Source organism: Panthera leo, chromosome B2 (assembly GCF_018350215.1).
Source record: "Panthera leo isolate Ple1 chromosome B2, P.leo_Ple1_pat1.1, whole genome shotgun sequence".
Lineage (NCBI taxonomy): Eukaryota > Metazoa > Chordata > Mammalia > Carnivora > Felidae > Panthera > Panthera leo.
The window spans coordinates 90,119,544-90,142,472 of record NC_056683.1 but is presented as its reverse complement, the minus strand read 5'-3'; the positions used below and the strand labels follow the sequence as shown (position 1 = coordinate 90,142,472).

The 22,929-nt window shown below is 34.9% G+C and overlaps 1 protein-coding gene across 1 annotated transcript in view; it reads left to right on the top strand.

Moving 5' to 3' along the window:
• The window catches only part of ASCC3 (activating signal cointegrator 1 complex subunit 3), a 356,847-nt gene that overhangs the window by 198,628 nt on the left and 135,290 nt on the right, over positions 1-22,929 (top strand). Inside the window, exons 15-17 of the mRNA XM_042939446.1 lie at positions 13,293-13,484; positions 13,786-14,010; positions 20,488-20,607. Of these exons, the coding sequence (XP_042795380.1) occupies positions 13,293-13,484; positions 13,786-14,010; positions 20,488-20,607 (537 nt within the window). The remainder of the gene's footprint in view (positions 1-13,292; positions 13,485-13,785; positions 14,011-20,487; positions 20,608-22,929) is intronic.

The window sequence follows — 22,929 nt, the reverse complement described above, 5'->3', positions numbered from 1 at the left end:
TCTCTGCTTTAATTGAGAATGGAAACTATTTAGGAAGAAAGAAGTACCTGCTCCTTTACTCTTATGGAGTTTATGTTCTGGAAGGACAGAGGGATTAATCAACCAATTAAATAATTTATTTCAATTACATGTGTAATAAAAGGGATAAAGTTGCTATGGGAAAATAAAATTAGGGGATCTGATCTAGACTTATGATGTTAGAGAAGGCTTGGCTGAGAAAGTGACATTGAAGCTGAGGTTCGAAGGTTAGGAGGTCACAAAGCAAAGGACAGCAGAAGAATGTTCTAGGAAAAGGTTCTGACAGCAGAAAAGCAATAGCACATTGAAGGAAGTGAATAAAAGTCAAAATGAATAAAATATAGAAGATGATGGAGAGTGGCAAATGGCATGTTTGTGGCATAAGATGAATCTATGTTATAGGCGAAGACCAGATCATGAGGACTTTGTAAATCATGTTACAGATTTGCTGTTTTATCTTAAAAACAATGGATTATTATTAGCAGAGTTGAGGAAGGAAGGGGGTATGATCATCAGATTTGTGTTATTAATAAGATCATTATACATGCAGGCAAGGCTCTAAGAGGGTATTGGGAAGACCAGTTGAAGATGTGGATTCACTGGGGAATATTTGAGAAACAAAATTGCTAGGATTTGTGATTAATAAGATATGGATGATTGAGGAAGAGATCTAGAAGTTTTCTGGCTTCTAAAAGATGTCTGGCTTGCGTTGTGGTGTAGGTAGTTGGGTCATTTGTGAAGGAAAAGAAGAGTGGAGAAGGAGGAAAGGGTGGAGAAGGAGGAAAGTTAGTTTGGAGGAAAGGGTGCAGATCTTGAATTCTGTTTGGATATGCTGAGTTTTCAGTGCCTAGATACTTAGAGATGTAGAATAAGTATTGCATAGATATGAGTCTGGTATATCAGAAGCACAGTCCATTTTGGAGTGGGAAAACCATGGGAGTGGATGTGAGTGACAAAAGAATACAGGATCAGTTTCGAGGAATTCTAATATTTAATGATTAGATAGAGGAGAATGAGCCAACAAGGAACCCTCTAAGACATTGTCCTAATCCAGAGGAATATACTGTCCTAGAGGCCAAGGAAAGAGTGTTTCAAAGAGAAGGAAGTGATCATCTATACTGAGTGCTGCTGTGAGTGGTCAAGTAATATGAGGGCTACAAAATAATCATTGTATTTAGCGAGATGGAAGATATTGGTGACATTATTTAGAGCTTTTGTTGTTGCTGCTGTTCACATAGTGGAGAGCAAAAAAAATAGATTAAGTTGGCTGATGAGTGTAAGAATAGAAAATCCAAGTACAGGCATTGATTTTGAGAAGTGAATTTATATAAGTAAAAGGGATGATAATCTAGGCAATATGAAGTAGTACCCAGATGGGTAGACATATTATTTTCAAGGTGGAAGTGATATGTTTGTATTTTGTGGCAACTATTCAAGAGACAATGAAAAGGGATTGAAATTGATTGATTACTCATATAGAAAATAAAAGGGATTACAGATAATATGAGTCCTGAGAAGTAGAGAGAAATGAAATCCAAAGAACAAGTAGATTTTCCTTATATAGGAGTTAGGGTACTCCTATTATAACAGGAGGGAAGATTTAAAAACTGGGTTCTGGTGCAAATAGGTTTTAGGTATATGGCAAGAAGATGAGGGCTTTACTCTGGTGTATTATATTTTTTTATGAAATATATATTAAGGTCATTTTCAGAATCAAGGATAATAAGATGGTTAGAAGTTTGTGGAGGAAAAAAGAAACCTAATATAAATCTTGTGAAACATGTGAAAAGAAATTGACTGTAAAGACATTTCAGAATTGCTGTCCAGTGTTAAGGGCTTGTTGAGATTGTGATAATGGATTTAGAGTGGTCTTAAGTTGCCCCTGTATGTAATTTTTCTTAAGCACTAGCCACCTTGGATTATCCAAGTTTGGCATTTTGCCAGTCAGATATGACAAAAGGGCAAATAAGTTTAAGAAATTGGCAGGAGTGTGATTAAAATGTTGAGCTCTGCTCTCTAAGCAGGAGAAAGAAGGACTAGGGTGGAGGGGTGGGAGCAGGTGCTGCTGATGAGTAGAAAGAAAGTAGAGGAATTGTAATCTCCAAGTGTCAGTAATGATAAAAAATGGACTTCGAAAAAATAGCTGGGCAAGCTTGAAATACAGGAAGCTTTGATCAGAAATTGAGGTGTTTGTACTAATGATTTTAAAAGTGGTACAGTTGTAGATTGATGACAAAGCCTAGAAATAATACCTGATATGATTGAAGTGGGACAGAGGAGATGTCAGTGGAAATGAGGGTGTCAGGGAACTGAAGGGTGAGTGTTCTGGATGTCCGCATGAAAAATACTGTCACCTAGGATGATGACAGGAATTGGGATGGAGAGAAAGACTAGGAGCCATAGGTATCAAGTCTTCATTAGATAAGGTTAAATAACAGGTGACATAGTCAGATGGACTTAAAAGAGCAGGAATTTTTACAAAAGTTGAGTACATAATTGACTGGAAATGGTAATGGGGAAGAGAGTTTTCATCTCCCACCACTTACCAGGGATGGATGGGAGACAGAATCCGTAAAGGAGAGTCAAGTTTCAAGTTAAGCTGAGGTGATAGAAGAGCTTGATATAGTCTGCTATCACTGTGTGGCAGTTCCAGAGAGTAGAGCGAAGAATTTCATACCCTAAGGTGGAGAAGTAATAGAGAAGGTAAGGAATTCAGTCAAGAGCAAAGAAATACCAAGTATCGTGGGGACATTAGTATAATAGAGGATTTATTCCCCATTACCTATTCCTATGCCAGGTGTCAATCAGAATCTGAAATTAAGGCCCTAAAATTTTTAACATGATCCCCAGAAATTCTGATCATAGTCAGTTGATCTAGGTGAACAGATGACTAATGGACCTTATCCTGAGAACAGGGATGGGAGGGACGATGGATTTCCTCCTACAGCCTCATGGAGGAAGGAGTATTACATGACTTGGTATGGATGTCAGAGAACCAATTTTAGATGCCTTGGAGAATAATGTTTAAAGTGGAATAAGAGCTTTGAAAGAGAGAGAAAGATAGGGGAAGATTGCATGTATATTCCTTAGATCTCTAAACTCCTTTGTCCAAAAAGAAGCCAGGTATTGGTTTATGTTCCTAAGTGAGCAGATCCACTGTCTCATGCTGATTATCTTTATAAACATTGAATAATAAAAATAGCCCTTAACCGAAGATGAGGATTTTTCCTAATATTAATAATTCATACTCACTAATGATTGTGAGAAATAATGGCATCATTTGGAGGAAGATATTTGCCTCCTGGTTAAATTTTAGTTTTTATAATGGCAGTTAAGTTATTCTTCCTAATGGATTTGATATTATCCACATTAAAGCATATCTTATCAAGATAAATTACCTCAGAAGGCTTACAAAGGTCACTGTAAATTAGGCAATTTTTGTCATGCTTTTCACCAAGGGCTTGCATCAAAACTGAAGTTGTTGTGTGGCTCCTGTATATATTTTGTCTTACTGGAAAAAAATTTTTGTTTTCCTTTAATATCCTCAATTGCTTGTTAGTTTTGGGGTTTTTGTTTTGTTTTGTTTTTGTTTTTGTTTTTTCCTTTTCTAATCACGGTTTTCATTCCTATATTTGTTTTAGTGGATGTCAGCTCAGGAAGTGATCACATTTTAACCTTACTCATTTTTATTTATTTATTTATTTAAATGTGTATTTATTTTTGAGAGAGAGAGAGAGAGCAGAGGGGAGGGTCAGAGAAAGATGGGGACAGAGAAGCCAAAGTGGGCTCTGTGCTGACAGCACAGAGGCTGACAGCAGAGAGCCTGACGCAGGGTTCGAATTCACGAACTGTGAGATTATGACCTGAGCCAAAGTCAGGCGCTCAACCAACTGAGCCACCCTAGGTGCCCCTAACCTTACTCATTTTAAAAAGTACTCACACTGCCTTTCCATCTCATGGGTAGGAAAAAGATATGGAAGGAAGCTCTGCATATTTTCACTGAGGGAAAATATGTGTGCTAATGAATTATCTTAGCAGCTGTCTATTCCATTCTAATTTTACTGACTCTAAAGCCTTTTATGGGAAGTTCATTTGTGAAAAGTGGAAATATAAAATCTGAGGAAACAAGGCTTAAACAGTGTTTTTTTTAATGTTTATTTTTTGAGAGAGAGACAGAGCGTGAGCGGGGAAGGGGCAGAGAAAGAGGGAGACACAGAATCTGAAGCAGGCTCCAAGCTCTGAGTTGTCTGCACAGAGCCTGACATGGGGCTCAAACTCACGAACCACAAGATCATGACCTGAGCCGAAATTGGACACTTAACCAACTTAGCCACCCAGGCACTCCTTAAATAGTTCTTAAACTATGCACCTGACTTCCTTTACTTTTTTACAGCTCATGTTCTTTTGTGTTGTATTTCCATGTGTAGAAACACTTTCTCCAGTTAATATAGTATTGGATCTTAAATATCTTCCTTGGAGAGTCCAATGCTCTGTTCAGAGAATGTGAACAGGATGAATTATATCTCTGAAGCTGTTCAGAGGTTAGCAAAGCCTGGACTCCAGGTAATGCTTGCCCTGGGAAACCAGATGGAAAAACAGTGGTTATTTTGATACATCAGAAAGCAGCAGTCATCTTGTAACAAAAAGTGTAGCTCCATAACTCATGGTCTTAACCATCTCTTCTCAATTCATTTCTCCAAATTAAATTCCTGTTTAAAAGCTCCTATATATACATATACAGGAGCACCCAATGTGGTGCTCAACTCATGAACTATGAGATCATAACCTGAGCTGAAATCAAGAGTTGGACACTTAACCAACTGAGCCACCCAGGCGCCCCAAAAGGCTTTATTTTTTTTAAGGGAGGACTTTGTACAAATACACACAAATATTGCATGTATTTACATGTGTGTTTTAGTGTAAACAGATTTGGTCATGTTATGGTTTATGTCTCTTGTAATAATACATAGTGGAGATGTTTCCAATTCAACTGAGAAAGACTGGATTCTTTGTTTTAACAACTTCATAGTATGGCACAATGTGCACATTATCTTAATGCATTTACCCAGTCCTATCTTGATGGACACCTTTGTTTCCAATTATTTTTGATTGTAAACAGTGCATGGTAAACATTCTTACTCATACTCTTGGCAGCTGCAGTGATATCCATTGGGGAAATCCCTAGCCATGGAGTATTATCCATCAACACGGTGTATGCATTTAAAATTTTGGTGAATGATCTCCAGTTGCCCACTAGGGAGATTGTTCCAATTTACATTTCCTTGAACAGTAACTTCCTCCCACATAACTTTACCAACACTGGGCAGTGTCAACATTTTTAAGTTTTAAAAAATGGTACTTTAATATCATTTTGACTGACAGTTCTTGAATTTTGAGTAAAGCTCAGCATTTTCCATATTTGTCCACTTAAATTCCTTTTTTTATAATTTTCTTATTCATATTTGTGGTCCATTGTGTGTATATTGCATGTGCTGTCATGTGTTATAGACATTTTTTTCCTAGTTAACTTTTGATTTTTATTTATGAATATTTTTACCTTATGGAAATTATTTACCAATTTATGTATAGTCTTTGGGCTTTGTCTTGCTCATAAAGGCCATACCTACTTTATCCATATATTCCTCCAGCCCTTTTTAAATTTAATTTATTCTTATTAAATCTTTGATCTGTCTGGAATTTTTTCCATATAGTATGGACTCATCATCTTTTTCTGAATACTCCCTGTTTCTTCTGTTGATTTTAATTTTGATATAACATACAGAATTCTCATATTTGCTGGAGTCAATTTCTGGACTTTCTTTTTTGTTTCATTGATTTTGCTATTTCTTCTCTGGTATCAAACTGTTTTACTTACTCTCTTGCTATAATATTTTTAATACTTGGTTGAGAATAGGCATCCTGATTATTCTTCAATTTTAGATATTTTCCTGAATAAATATACAGGTTTACTTTGCAGGGTGAACTTGAGTATAACCTCCAAGAAATCATGTTCATTTTTTAGTTGAGTTAGTTTCTTGATTATGTTAAGTTAGTGAGAATTGGCATTTTTGCCAAGTCAAGTTTTCCTATCTCAAAAGCAAAGCTTGTGATTTCATTTCTTCAATATCTTAATATAAATGTAATTATAAGTATAGTATCATTGAATCCTGAGGTTAAATTGTACTTAGTTTTGGTGTATTATTTTAATGCATTGATGAATCCTGTTTTCTAAAGTTCTTTGCCATTTGGATTGATATTCATAAAAGAGTTTCTCTGTTATATTCTGTTTTTTGCTTCTTTATCAGGTTTTAATATCAATGCTATTTCACTGCTTCTGTAAGATTAATTCTGGGACTTTTATTTCTGTGGTCTGGGCCTCTTAATAGTATTAGAATTAATTTGTCTTTAAAAATAGGAAAACCCAAATGTAAGATAGCTTTTAAATTTTCTTCCATTGTTTTATTATTTTACAACTTCTTATCACTTCTAGGATAAATGTTATAACATTTTTTTCCTAGAAAACCATCCATCCCAAACAGTTTTTTAAATGCAGTGTATTGAATTTTACAAAGTACCCTTTTCTGATTATTTTAAACTGTGATATATTTCTGAACATTTTTTTTTTTAACATTAGTAATTTTTTGTCTTTGTGCTCATGCTATTGTGCTTGTGTACAACTATCTCTTTTTACTGGGGCACCTGGGTGGCTCAGTCGGTTAAGTGTCCGACTTCAGCTCAGGTCATGATCTTCCAGTCTATGAGTACAAGCCCTGTGTCAGGCTCTGTGCTGACAGCTCAGAGCCTGGAGCCCACTTCAGATTCTGTGTCCCTCTCTTGCTCTGCCACTAACCTGCTCCTGCTCTGTCTCTCTCTCTCTCTCTCTCTTAAGAATAAATAAGACATTAAAAAAATAAAAACAAACAAACAACTATCTCTTTTTATTTAAGGGCTAGACAGTAAGTATTTTAAGCCTGTGGGCATATGGTGTCTATCACAATTATTCAACTATAACTTAAAAGCAGCCATAGACAATATGTGAACAAATTAATAGGACTGTGTTCCAATAAAACTTTATTTACAAAACAGACAGTTCGGGCATAGTTTGCCAACTCCTGTTCTTGCCAGTAATAGTCATTGGTGTTTTTTGTTTAATTTTTCTTTTAAAATAAGAGTTTTTGTGTTTACTTATCAATCTCACAATTTTTAAATGATCAGATTCTATTTTAACTTTATTAGGGTATCTGTTTTTCTTTGGTTTTATTATCCTTTAATTTTTCCAACTCTTGAGTTAGATGTTAATTTATTCATATTTTTATTTAGTTAAGTATTCAGCTTTGATATTTTCTGAGAGTATGATTTACTCCGTCCTGTAAATTTGGTGTGTGGTGTTTTCATTAGTTTTTAGACTTAGGCAATTTTAATTTTCATTTTTCCTTTGTTTAAGAAAGTCAGAGTAAGAAAGCTACCTATATAAAGTGACATTAGTGTGTTAGAGTTATTATTTTTTCAGATGTTTTATACCTAGTTCAATCTAACGTCACATCTCACCTGGAATGCTGTACTAGAATAATAAACCGAAATGGTCTCCTCTATCTCTCTCCTTCAAACCCTTGAGTGGCTTTCTACTTTATTCAGACTAAAAGCCAAAATCGTTATAATGGATGTCCTCAAACTCATGTCCCAAACTGAATCTTGGTTCCCACCTTCCAAGTGCCTAGCCTAAGGCACAAGCATTGGCCGTCTTCATCCTATTTTCCCTATCATATAATCAGTGCACCAAGGCATAGATAAACTAGCAACAATTCTCTTTCCTTCACACCTCCCTTCCCAGGCAGTCACCCAGTCTTCCTTACTGTATAGCCTACCTTCACCTCGACTTTATGTGGTATCTCTATTTCCTACCTCCATCTTCTCACTGGGACTGTTGATAGCCTCAGAGCTGCTCATCCAGCCTCTGGTTTCACACAAGAAGTTACCTCTCTAAACAACAAACCTGAAATTGCTTAAGAATTTTACTTGGCCCTTTTCTTCCTATGCTTGGAACCATGTAAAGCCTGATCCTAATCTTCCCTTCTAGCATCATTTTCTTGCATTCACCCAATGCCTCCTGAATAATGTGCTTCAGACACACTGTATTCTTTGCTAGTTCCAGCCTTTATGCTTGTCTATCCTGCTACCTACTATCCCCCCACTTAGTAGTATATCACTTGTCCTTCAAGACCCACATTTCACATTTTCTGTGAAGACTTCTTCAATGAGATCATTGATTCATTCATTCCAGAAATGAGCAGTTAGTGCCAGCTATGCAGAAAGTACTCTGCCAGGTGCTAGCAGAACAAACACAAATAAGCCATAATGCTGTTCTTCCCCTCATTTCAGCTTTGTCCATATACCTCTATTAGAAACATATGAGGCACCTTGGTGGCTCAGTTGGTTAAGCGTCCAACTTCCTCTCAGGTCATGATATCATGGTTTGTGGTTTTGAGCCCCACGTCAAGCTCCGTGCTGACAGTTCAGAGCCTGGAGCCTGCTTCATATTCTGTGTCTTTCTCTCTGTCCCTCTCTCGCGCGTGCTCATGTGTTCTCTCTCTCTCTCTCTCTCTCTCTCTCTCTCTCAAAAATAAACACTTAAAAAAGTAAAATAATAAAATAAAAAGAAATATATCATATTTTATAGAAATCACTTGTGTATGGGTCTCTTTCCATTCTGCAGATTATTCAAAGCTCAGATTTTGTCTTAAATTTCTTTGTATTTCTAGGATCCAGTACATGCTAAATGTCTATTTATCATTTAAGTTATCTTTTCTTTGGCCCTTTACAGTGTCCTTTTTTTAAGTCACAGTCATGTTTTCTTTCCAAATTTGTTGGAAGGTACTTTTCTTAGGAGTGTAAATAGTTGAGTACAGTAATGAATATGAAGTTGTGTAGAACTAAATAGAATCATGTGGTCAAATTATACAGCTGTATTGTACATAGATGAGTAAAAATTATCACTCTAGAGAGTGCCTGGATGGCTTAGTCAGTTAAGTGTACTACTCTTGATTTGGGATCAGGTCATGATCTCAGGGTTTGGGTGATCAAGCCCTGCATCGGGCTCTGGGCTGGCAGAGTGGAGCTTGTTTGGGATTCTCTCACTCTCCCCCTCTCTCTGCCCCTCCCCTGCTCACACTCTTCCTCCCATCTCAAAACAAGTAAATAAACTTTAAAAAAAAATCATTCTAGGTATCTTCCTATAGGGAACTATGGTCCTTAAACTTTAGTGTGCATCAGAATAACTTGAAGAGATTATTAGAAATGTATATCTAATAATATGAAAAGATTTTTCATATTATTAGTCATTAGGAAAAGGCAGATTAAAGCCACAATGGCATACCACTACACACCTCTTAGAATGGCTAAAATAAAAAATAATGACAGTCTCAAGTGTGGACAAGCATGGGAAACAATTGGAATTCTAATATATTGGTGGTGAAAATGCATATGGTACAGCTACTTTGAAAATGGTTTGGCAGTTTTTGTAAAGTTAAACATACGTTTACCATGTGACCCAGCAACCACACTCCTGGTATCCAGAGAAATTAAAATATATTCATGTTTTCTCTCTCTCTCTCTCTCTCTCTATGTCTCTCTCTCTCTCTCTCTCTCTCTCTCTCTCTCTCTCACACACACACACACACACACACGCACATGCACACACACACACACACACACACACAGAGTGAGCGAGAGAGAAACTTCACATGAGGATTCAATGAGGCTCTACTCATAATTGCCCAAAGTGGAAACAACTCAAACATCCTTCAGTGGATGATTGGATTAACAAACTAATATATCCATCCATGCTGTGGAATTCTGCTCAGCAAGAAAAAGGAATGAACTATCAATACAACTTGGATGAATCTCAAAGGCTCATATACTGTTTGAGTCCATTTTTATAACAGTCTTGAAGTCACAAAAGTATAAGGATGGAGAACAGATCATTAGTTGCCAGAGGTTATAAGTGGAGAGGGTGTAACTATAAAGGAATAACAAGGGAATTTTTTAGGGTGAAAGAACTGTTTTATATCCTGACTATGGTAGTTGTTACAGAAATTGAACATATTCAAATTCATAGACTGTACACCAAAAGTGAAAAAATAATAAAATTTTTCTGTATGATTTTTAAAACAAGATTTTTAAAATGTACATCTCTTTGCCTCATTCCCAAGGATTCTAGTTTATTTGTACTCTGAGCTAGACCAGACCACAAGTAGCAAATTTAGCTTCAAAGACAATTAGGAATGAGCAAACCAGACTTATTTTAGGATTGTTGTCACTTCAGGTCTATACTAAACCAATTAAAAAGCAATGCACAAGATATTTTTAGCAAGAATAGAGACAAAAGAGAAATGATCCCTAGTGACTCTATATTCCTCACTGAGACCAGAGGGATTACTCAGATGGTTGCCCGGAACCTGGTTGAACTCAGTTGGTCAGAGTGGGGGTGGGGGGTGCTATGTGAGTACTCTGCTACGTAATGGGAATATTCTTCCCTACAGTTCATTATTCCCTGCCTTCAGCCTCTTATTGTGTCATTGGTGCTGCAAACCAAGTCCTGCTCCAAATGGAGTTTGACTAAGGAATCTGCATTTATTACAAGCACATCAGGACATTCCATTGCAGGGGTCTACAGACAGCAGATTCAACTGAAACAAACAACAATCCAAGCAGTATAATTTGTACAGAGTATCTCCTCCAAAAAATATTTTCTTATTTATTCTGTTAGCTCTGAGTGTCTACTTATGAATATTAGAGAAGAAACTTACTAGATGAAATGTGTCTCCTCTCCCTACCCTTGGCCCATGAAAGAACTCTGTTATATCCTAGAAAATACTCCACAATTGACCTTATCCCAAGTCATCTCATATTCATAAGAGCTGTGTTAAGAAAATAGATCATAACTCTTGTCTGAAAAGATGAAAAAATTTAAAAAGATGAAAGTTTAGACAATATGACCCAAATGTAGTTAATTATAAGGTCAGTGCATGATATGATTTCTAACAAGCTGACCACACTGCACAAAAATAAAAGAGGACTATATTCCCCATGAAAGTTGAAGAAGGAAGTCTTTTTGGGTATATGTGTATTTTGTTCAGGACTCTAGGTCTGTGTGTAAGTTGTTATTTACTGGGATGGCCACTAGATGGAGTGGTTTGTTAATGTATTTCTGTTTTATTTTTGCAACAGATTTCATGGAGTGCTGTTTTCTTAGGTCATTTCCTTAGTTAATTATTATTAGAAGTTTAAAATTTGGGGGTACCTGGGTGGCTAAGTCTGTTAAGTGACTGACTGTTGGTTTCAGGTCAGGTCATGATCTTACAGTTCATGGGGTCGAGCCCCACCTCAGGCTCTGGGCTGAGAGCACTGGAACCTGCATGGGATTCTCTCTCTCCCTCTCTCTGCCCCTCCCCCACTTGCATGCTCATGTGTACTCGCTCCCCCCTTCAAAATAAATAAATAAGCTTTAAAAATGAAAGTTTAAAATTTTAAGTGACTTTAGACATAATCAATGTCACAAAGTCTGTACTAGAATCACAGACCCCTGAAATTCCACTTCCTGTCAGTGTAGTGCCCCTTGCATAAAAACCATGGAAAGCTTCTCTTTCAAAAGATGCTCTTGAAATGTTGATAATTAAATTTTTAGAGCAATAGCAAGCAAATGCAGGACATGATGCCCCATTTATTGACTACATAAATACTTATTTTATGTTAATCTACATTCTTTAATTTTATAGGGAGATTTTCTCCATTGTATAGTGTGAGTCTCAGTGAATTTTTTTAAGATACTCTGCTGTAGCTATTATATAGATTGCTGATAAGTGGATCAAATCCCACATCTGAGTTCACACAAGGTCAAAAACAGACACCAGAAGTGAAGTTAGTATATTCAGGGCATTGTCAAGTTGAGGAACTAAGGTGGTCAGTGCCCTCCCATCAAAATCATCAAGAACACACCTCTAGGTGAACACAGTTGGGTTTATTGGGTCACTTCAATGAGAAACAGTGCATGCGCTAAGGAATCATGCATGGGGATCTCAGAAAGAAGAGGGAAATGTCTTCCAGGAAGTAGGTTATGTACAGAAAATATAAAGACCCTGGTGAAGTGGATGTGGCTTTGTCAAAAAAGGGACTTAGAGAAAAAGTCAACCCTAGTAGCTGGCATTGGTAAGTGAGGTTAGGGAATGAGAATAATTTCTGTAGAGTCTTTTTTTTTTTTTTTTTTGTAATTGAACAAATACTTTTTTAATGTTTTTTTGCTTGTTTGTTTTGAGAGAAAGAGAAAGCGCAAGCAGGGGAGGTGGGCAGAGAGAGTGGTAGAGAGAGAGGATCCAAAGGAGGCTCCACACTGTCACTGCACAGCCCAGTGTGGGACTTGAACTCACAAACTGTGAGATGATGACCTTAGTCAAAGTTGGACACTTAACCAATTGAGCCACCCAAGCACCCAGAACAAACATTTATTTAATGCCACTCTGGGTCAAGCATAATATTGTGCCCTTTAATCCGTAATGTTGGACCAAAATAGATACAATTCCTGGCCTCGTGGCATTTACATTTCACTGGAGGGTTCAGACAAGTGTGATGAACACAGCATGTTAAGTGTTCTATTATAGGAAATACAAGGAGATATAGCAAGTTACTGGGCCTCTGTAGCATTTGATACTATTGACAAAGCCCTGGTTCTTTTTTTTCTCCTGGGTCTTCTCCTGTTTTTCTAACTACTTTTTTTTCTTTTTTCTTTTTTATTTAAATCCAAGTTACTTAACATATAGTGTGATAATGGTTTCAGGAGTAGAATTTAGTGATTCATCACTTACATATAACACCCAGTGTAGAGTCCTGCATTGTAAGGGCTGTGGCCTTTGCCCTGAATAAGTTGGAAGCAATTTAGATTTATGTTTTGTTTTTTTCTTAGATTTATGCTTTTTTTTAATAGAGTATTTTTGGAAGGATAGGAAACAAGAAATAATGTTTGGTTACAAATCTGTATGAAAGAGATGCTTACTTTTAGCCTCATTCCTTTTGGATTTTGTGTCATGTTGGAGATTACCTATGTTTTAAGATAGGTAAAGTATAATTTTTAACAACTTTATACAGAAAAATATATACTTAGGCCTCAAAACAAGAATAATTTTATGCTTACTTTGATGAAGTCATTGAACAAAAATGCTAAATAACAATTACTTGTAAATGTTAAATAATACTCTTTTATGTCTTGTTGATATCTACCTTAGGTGCAGAAGTCAAGAAACAAACAAGTACGAGAATTATTTCCAGATGGTTTTAGTATTCATCATGCAGGAATGCTTCGGCAGGACAGAAACTTGGTTGAAAATTTGTTTTCTAATGGGCATATCAAAGTTCTAGTCTGTACAGCTACATTAGCCTGGGGTGTCAATCTTCCTGCTCATGCTGTTATTATTAAGGTAATAGCTTACCTTACATGGATTTGTGTGTGTCTTAAACCTGTGGATTGATTTATTTAGAAAAATACTGTGATTTGGCTGTTTCATTGACTTTTACTGCTATTCATATAAGGTAAGAATTATTCACTCCAAAAAAAATCTAGTTTATATTGTGAAAATTTAACTCTATCACAGATGATGAAAGGATTAGTTAAAGTACACTTTTAAGATCTTGCCATATTTGCCTAATTTCAGTATTCAGCTCATCAGGATTATAGTTGTGTGTGTTTATGTAAATTTTTATTAACTTTTCTTCATCTAGGGAACACAAATATATGCTGCAAAAAGAGGGTCTTTTGTTGACCTTGGAATTTTAGATGTCATGCAGATATTTGGTCGAGCTGGAAGACCACAATTTGACAGATTTGGAGAAGGAATCATCATAACAACACATGACAAACTCAGCCATTACCTCACTTTGCTCACTCAACAAAACCCAATTGAGAGTCAGTTTCTGGAAAGCCTTGCAGATAACCTAAATGCAGAGGTAAGATCTGGTGAATAAAGGATAGGAATAGAATAATCAGCTGAAAGAATGGCCAAGTAAATATCAGGTGGAATTGGTTGCTATTCTGTAATCTTCAGGAATATAGTTTATGCCTATATAAGATATGACTATATATATATATATATATATATATATAAATAATATATGACTATATAATTATAGTCATAAGGCACAACAGACTGAATGGACTAAATGGCAATATTGTTGGTTAATTCAGAACAGTGTAGGATGCATATGATAACTGATAAGAACTCATTGCTAAAACAGTGTACTTTTAAACTGTGAAGTTTTGTTATAGGCCAGAAATCTAACCAAAGCTATACCAATGAGAGAAACAGAAATAGCAGTAACCACCACTATATTTGGATTACACTCTTAGAAAGTTTTTTATAAGGTTTATAAAGGTGTTTTTTTTTCTTTATGTTAGGTCATTGATTGACCTTTCATACAGAATATAATTGCTTAAATTGAGCTACAGTATTATAATTTGTTTCATGTATGTATGTGCATTTTGTGTTAAGATTTAAATAGCAGACTCTGGAAGTCCAGGTAATGTATTAACTGGTAAAGAGGATAAACATTCTTAATTTAAGAGTCTGTGTGTCAAACATTTAAATAAAGTTTCACTCTTTTGATGACATTTTTTTAATTATTGCCCTGGCATTCAACATTTTCCTGCTTCTATATCCTTTCTTGTCTTTAAAATTTATTCACATAATTTTTTAAAATAGATGGAGTATAAATGTTAAATAGATGAATAAGTGAAATGTTAATAGATGAATAAATGAAATGAAATATTTGCAATCAAATATTGTGTATGAGTGCTATCAGGTACTTCTTAAACAGCTTATAAAAATTTCACTTACATTCCGTTCATTACGATTCTTTTTCGAGGATCAAAAGCACATCCACTATGCAGTCCCCTCTGTTAAAGTACATGTAGTCCAAAAGGGGAAAAAAGATACAAAAACACAGTGATATTTTCTATAGGAAGTGATATTTTCTATAGATGGAGTCAGCAGAAGGAGGAAACACTTTTGGTCTCTGGCTATTAGGAAAAGCTTTGTTCCTGATGATGGCAGAACTTGATCTGAGACCAGAAGATTAGATAAGGTTTGGAAGATCTGGTTCGAAGTTAGAAAAAGTCATAAAAGACGCTAGTCTCTAGTAACATAATTACAAGAAAATAAAAATGATTAGAAAATAAATTTTTACCCTAAAGGCAATGTTATTATAGCTCAGTTTCAGTCACCATTACCTGTTATGATTGCATGCTTTAAATAATTAGGTCTTTGGTGGGTCAACAGTATCTCTGATAGAATAGTCTATTGTACAATCCATGATAGTAATAGTAGGAGTGGCATGAGAACAACCTAAATGCCCTGCGAGGTAGATATTATTGCCTCAGAGAGATAAATAACTAACCCAAAACTACTGATTTTTGGAACTAGTATTCAAACTCAGGTATATTTAACTACAAATCTAGTTTCTTTATGATAACCTAGATTGTTGTTGCCTTATACAGAATGTAGTCAGTTAAAGGTGAATACATTTCCCTACATTGATACTTACCATTTGCCTTCTCTAAGACCAGGACTAAGTTTTCCAAAATGGTAGTCATAATTTCTCTCACTTAAAAAGAAAGGCTCTTTTTTTGCAAGTTTTCCAGGAAAGTATATCAAGGAAGACTATATTCATAAATATAATTACTATCCTTTTTATAAATGGTAAAGTAAACTCAAGGTGGTGATGTTATTGTGCAGAAGACACGGGATAAGTGAAATACTGCTATGTCCTCAAGGAACTCTTTTTTATAGACTGTAAAATATTATCAATGAAAAACTATTTGGTCAAGCCCTGAAAAATTTAGAAAATAAATTGTAGTCAATAGATTTAACTCATATTCATAAAGTATTTATTAGGTAGGTCATTTTCTAAAATGTCAACTAACTATAACCATAATTCCATTTAATGCCATCAAAGGCATTCAAATAATGAAATATATATCTAGAAATTTTTTGCCAATATATTGAAGTACAGCCATTGCTAAAACTTTTTTCTCATATTTTAGTCTACTTAGAATAGCTCCCAATTAAAGTAAATTTTCTTTTAAGGAAACAAATTCCCTTATGGTTGAGTATGAAATTAAATTTGGTAATCTGTGGAAATCAAGTGTGAAATTAGTTTATAAAATGAATGTGTACTGTGTTCTTAAGGTAATGGATTTTCAAGTCTTTAGACTCCCCAGATCTTTGCAAGACTATTCAGTGGCAGTGATCAACATAAATGTCATATTAGATTAGGAATATTGCCTCTACTAATATCTTTTGTAGCATGAATATCTATTCTGACCATTAGTTTAGAAGAACTGAAGAAAGTAATATGTTAAGTAATAATTTTAATATATTTTATGAGACAAATTTGCTGATTGATACCTGATACCTAATACAGCTGACTCTTAATGCTAATGCCAAAAGGTCACAAGTCCCTTTTTTTTTTTAAGTTTATTTATTTTGAAAGAGAGAGAGCTTGCACATACATGCAAGTGAGGGAGGGGCAGAGAGAGAGAGAGAGAGAGAGAGAGAGAGAGAGAATCCCAAGCAGGCTCTGCTCTGTCAACACAGAGCCCAACTCAGGGCTTGAACACACAAACCATGAGATCATGACCTGAGCCAAAATCAAGAGCCAGATGCTTAACTGACTGAACCACCCAGGCGCCCCAACAGCCACTTACTTTTGCACTGAGAGAAACACTGAAGCATGTTTGAGGCTTATTAAAATGTATTCAGCAGACATTACTGTGTACCTGCTCTGTGTTAGGCCCTTGTAGTACATACTTTAAAATATGTGAATATATCTGTAACCCTACATATATTCTATATGGAGTTTTTCTTTTTTTTTTTTCAAGTTTATTTATTTATTTTTGAGAGACAGAGAGGGCACAAGCTGAAGAGGGGCAGAGAGAGAGGCAGAGACACAGAATCCAAAGCAGGCTCCAGGTTCTGAGCTCTGAGCCCTCAGTGCAGAGCCCGACTGCCAGGCTCACAGTCACAAACCACAAGATCATGACCTGAGCTGAAGTTGGATGCTTAGCCAACTGACTCACCCAGGCGCCCCTATATGGAATTTTTCTTGTCTCTACATGACATAGTATAAATACCTTGTCCTTAGATTTAAGTCTTCCATAGTGTAACCAACCTTCCCAATGCTGATTCTGGTTATTCTCCAACACATGTCTTCTGCACAAGACAGACTCTCAGTCTATTCACTTCATTTATAAAGTCCCAATTTTCCCATTTATAAAATAGGGACAATCTCACTAGATTGTTGTGAAAAATTAAGAAGCACCTGTGCTAAGCTGGTATTTAGTAAACTATTTGTATCACTTACCATTATCTGATAGTCCCTTGATACTCAGTCTATTTATACTTACTGTCAGCTTTCAAATCCTAGCTGAATAAATACATAAATGGTAGTATTTTTTTTTCATATATTTGCTAAAGGATACACACACACACAGTCATGCATACACATACATACTGATGATTATATTTATTTTGTTTTTATAGGATTTCAACCAGTTTAAGAAAACACACAAGGAAACAATTAAGATCATCTTAAAGGCTAAATTTAAATAGGTGAATTAGATATAAAGTGATACTTTGAGTCTAACTTCTAAATTACCAAATTTGGGGTAGATTTATTTTTTCTTCTTAACATAGAACTCTATTACGTTGTATATTTAATGGCACTTTTATAAGTTTTACACGTTAGGCATTTTTAATTAAAATCATTTTTGGATAAGTATTATGTACTAGGCACCAGGGATGGTGATTTCATGTACAGTCATCTTAGTTACACGTGTCTCACCTACATGACCAGGGGACTTCTTAAGACCGGAGATCATGCTCCAATTTATTGCTATATCCATTGTACTTTATATAATACAGACTTGTAACTGAGTTACTATGTGATTGTTGAGATGAATGGATATATTGCAAAGAGATTTGAAAAATACTTTTATCATAAAAGGCTCCTGTGCTAAGTAGCCACTAGGTGACAGCAGATATTTACAAGCAAATTTTTGTCTTTGTCACTAGGTGGCATTCAAAGATTAATCTAGAAATATGATGTACCATCATGAATTTACATCAGTTTTTCAGGGTAGTCTGTTTTCTTTTGGTGAACACTTAGATGACTTGAATGACTTAATCCAGTTTGATACCTTCTTCCTCTTTCCTTTAATCTTATCCTTAGTAGCAACAGGTGCTTATTAATGTTTATTTACTGAGTCTGATTTTGGAAATGATAGCATTATTTTATCCTTATCCTTTATAAAATTTTCTATCTCAGGAGTTGTGTTATATTATTTTAAAATATCTATCGGTCATAAGGGAATCCACACTGTTTTGGCCATCAAATAATAAAATCACAAATGGAGAACACTATCAGATTTTTAGCTATATAATTAAACTAGTTTCCTTTACCTCAGCAGGCTAGAAAATGTTTCAGCTGTCTCTCTCTCACTCTTTTTTTTTTTTTTTTTTTTTTTTTGAGAAAGAGAGAGAGAAAGACAGCAAGTGTGCATATGACTGCAGGAGGGGCAGAGGAAGAGAGAGGGAGAGGATCTTAAGCTGGCTCCACGGCCAGCACAGAGCCCAAAGAGGGGCTCAATCTCACTACTGTGAGATCATGACCTGAACAAAAATCAAGAGTCAGACACTTAACCAACCGAGTGCTCGGGTGCCCCCAGCTGTCTCATGTTTAATATTTAGAGAGTGTGGCACAATTCCTTTATTAGTTATGTTTTAGTCTTGCTACTCTTCATTTTGTAGAAAGTCTTACAGTTCACTTTTTAGGAAATGTATATATTTACCTATATTGTGGGTGACTTAGTCATTTGTAAATACATTAAATTTATGTAACTATGCTGATACAATTGACATCAGACATTGTGTAAGTTTAAGGTTTACAGTGCAATGGTTTGATATGTGTATAATTGTGAAATACGTACCACAGTAAAGTTAGTAAACCTATTCTTCATGTAACTATCATTTTGTTGTTGTTATCATGAGAACACTAAAGTGCTACTCTCATATCAACTTTCAAGTACACAATATAGTATTACTAACTATAGCTCCCATGCTGTACGTTAGATAACCGAAACTTACTCATCTTACAACTGAAAGTTTATGCCTTTTGACCAACATCTCCCCATTTCCCCCACCCCTCAACTGCTGGCAACCACTATTCTGCTCTTTGTTTCCATGAGTTTGGTGTTTCTAGAGTCCACGTGTAAGTGAAACACTACAGTATTTGTCTTTCTCTGTCTGACTTGTTTCAAGTTAGTGTAAATTTAAAGTAAATAGAATCCACCTAGTTATTTTTACATTGGTCATTTCTCTTTTTTTAATAAGTAATAGCATGGTGTATAGTATAGTAATGTTTATAGATTGCTAGATCTCATCTTCAACTAACTAAAGATAGCTAAGCATCCATATTTATTTCACAAAATTAGTTATACAGAATTAAAAATTATAGGAATAAAACAAACATAAAAGTTTTATTTTCTTTAATATTGAGTGCTAAAATGAGAGACTTTCTTTTTCCTTTTTTTTTTCTCTCCTAATACAATAATAATTTAGGTAGGAGGCATCTCTCTTCCTTTTATTGAGGTATTAAGAAATTTAGGGGCGCCTGGGTGGCGCAGTCGGTTAAGCGTCCGACTTCAGCCAGGTCACGATCTCGCGGTCCGTGAGTTCGAGCCCCGCGTCAGGCTCTGGGCTGATGGCTCGGAGCCTGGAGCCTGTTTCCGATTCTGTGTCTCCCTCTCTCTCTGCCCCTCCCCCGTTCATGCTCTGTCTCTCTCTGTCCCAAAAATAAATAAAAAAAAAATAAATAAATAAAAAAAAAAAGAAATTTAATTTTTTTTTAGCCATAGGTTCAGGAAGAATTATGCAACTATGAAGTTTCCAAGTTTTGCGTGAACTTTTAAATTAAGGAACACTAAGTAAAGTGATTACCTGTATATCTAGTAGCTAAGGAAATGTATTTTTAAGAAAACTTTTCATTGCAATTTTGTTTTAATACCATTTTCTAATAATTTCTCTTTATTACACAGATCTTATATGTTATATTGTATTTTTAAATTATTAACCTTTCAATGCTGTATATATAGAATTAAACCCCATTCAGGTAAAATAATCAAATGCCATAATATTGAGTAAACTTGGTTTTGGAAGCTAGCATTTCCAATGTACTGTTCTCAATTAAATGAGGCAGGACTGATTTTTAATTAATTGGAGAGGTGTCATGTCCAGTAATTGTACTTACCTTCTTTTAAATACAGCATAATGATGTATTTTAACTTACCCTTTGACAAAATGACCTTTGATGTAATGTTTATATCCAACTTTAATGCATTAGTTTAATTTTTGTTATATTTTTGATTTGCAGATTGCTCTGGGAACAGTTACTAATGTGGAAGAAGCAGTGAAGTGGATAAGTTACACTTATCTTTATGTACGGATGAGAGCAAATCCATTAGTATATGGCATCAGTCACAAGGCTTATCAGGTAGAAAACTCATTTATTGAAAAAAAACAAGCCTTCTTTTTGGTTTTGTAATCTTTTTATGATATGAGGATAAATATTTGCTACTTCTGCCTCATCTGAATAGAGTTAGGTACATAGAAGAAAAACAAAGAGCTTTAATCTTTTTTAGAAAATATGAAGGAAAATTAAATTTGCCACTTGTAATTATTTAACTTTATATCTTTTCCCAATGGTACTAAAAAGTGAGTCTTTATATATTATCAGTTTATTATTCAGGTACATTTCCATTTGATATTGATATTTTGCTGTGATTTTTTAAAAAACTATAATAAATAAAGGTAATTAGATTAAACCAGACATGAGAATTATAGATCACTTTTAATCACAGGCTTATGTTTTATGAAGTATGTTCCTCTTATCAAGTCCCTTCTAAGCCTTTATTCCTAAATTAAAAGATAGCATTAATGAGTTATTAACAGTGTGAAGGCTTGAATCAGTTCCACCGAACACAGTGACAGAACCAGATTTATGTTGTAGCAGCCCTTCCTGTGAACTTTACAGTTGTGTGGTCCACATGGCTTACAGATTCTGTGAGATCTTGTCTTTTCTTAGAACTCTGTTTTATATACTGTAAATGCTTCCTAATTACAGATAAAATCAGTTGTCTAATGAAAACATTCTGTCACCATCATCATATGGATATTCACTAGTGTTAAGTCAAAAGTAGCAAAGTTGAACTGAACTTAAAATTATAGTTTTCCCCATTCACTGTTAATTTAGCTTTTGTATATATTCCATTGTCTTATCAAAGCAGTTGCCAATCTTTTTTGTCATTTTTCCTTTTCCTGTGCTGTAGACTTGACCATGGAAAAATTGAAACTTAAGGGTTAGGAGGAAAAAAAAAGACCTTGCTACAAATAGGGGCTTGTGAAAATAGTCAATGGCACTATGAAAATATTCTGAAAGGATAGAGGAAGATGAAACACAACACATATTTTCATGGGCTAAGCCATTGCAAATCTTGGGGAAAAATAAACACATTAATATTTTTAAGTACTAGATTAATATCAGAAGTCATTTTTGTATAATTTTCTAGTGTAAAGAAAGTGATTTTTTTTTCTTTCTGAGGTACATAGTTTTACTATCTTCACAGTTCAGAGACTTTTTAATTTTCTTTTTAATTTTCTTTTTACTTATATGTTTGTTTTATTACTCAGTAAGAATTTGTAGCCACAAACTCATGTGAACTGACACAAATCATGCTGTCCAACGTATTTTTTAATGGTTTAGTAACATGTGATGAATAAAATGGTTTTATAAGATGAACCTGATACATACAGTATATCATTTATAGCAAATTTTAAGACCTTCATGTTTGTTAATGGCTTTTGATTCCATCTTCCCTACATTTGACTTCCTTTGCCTCATTTTTCTTATTTTTAAATTTGTTTTAGCTATGTTTGGTATATGAACATGCTGCCATCAAAATCTAGGTTAGAATGAATAGTAGGAGTATTGACTCATCAGTTGATTTCCAAAGAATTTTTATACTCCCCTCAGTCCCACTTAAAGGTCGTATTTATTGTTCATGACCAAAGCATGATCTTCAGTACTTGGTGTGTATGCCTGTGTATATGTGTATATACATACACATACTTATACAAACACATACATCACAATATTTAAGAATTTTTGTTAATATCTTGTGTTAAATGTCCTTTCTGCTTAGAAAAGGCTATAAAATAATTTCAAAACTATTCAAAAATTTCTTGTCAACTTCATCTTACTCTTTGCTTTTATTATTATTATAGGCAAACGGGTTTTTTCATCAGCAGTTGTGAAGTCATACTCTTGAAAGGATAATTTTGCATTTATTTGTTTATATCTTTAATAGAGAAGATCATCCTCACTATAATTTCTCCAAAAGCTGATGAAGTATGATATTTTAAAATCCCTAGTTATTTTAGTGTAGGAGGGAGAAGATAGATTGTTTTACTTATATCTGATTTCTGTTCTTAAGACCAAGTAAGAATTTTGGTGAATTTGACTATGATATGCCTTGGTGATGGTTGGTTTTTGTTGAATCTACTGGGGAGTTCTCTGTGCTTCTTGGATTTTAATGTCTGTGTCCTTCCCCACATTAGGAAAGTTTTCTGCTATAATTTCCTCACATAAAGCTTCTGCCCCTTTTTCTCTCTCTTCATCTTCTGGGCCTCCTATGATTCAGATGTTATTCCTTTCTAATAAATCATGGAGTTCTCTAAGTCTTGTATCATGATCTTTTGCCTTTGATTCCCTTTTTTTCTGCTTCATTATTCTCCATAATTTTGTCTTCTATATAGC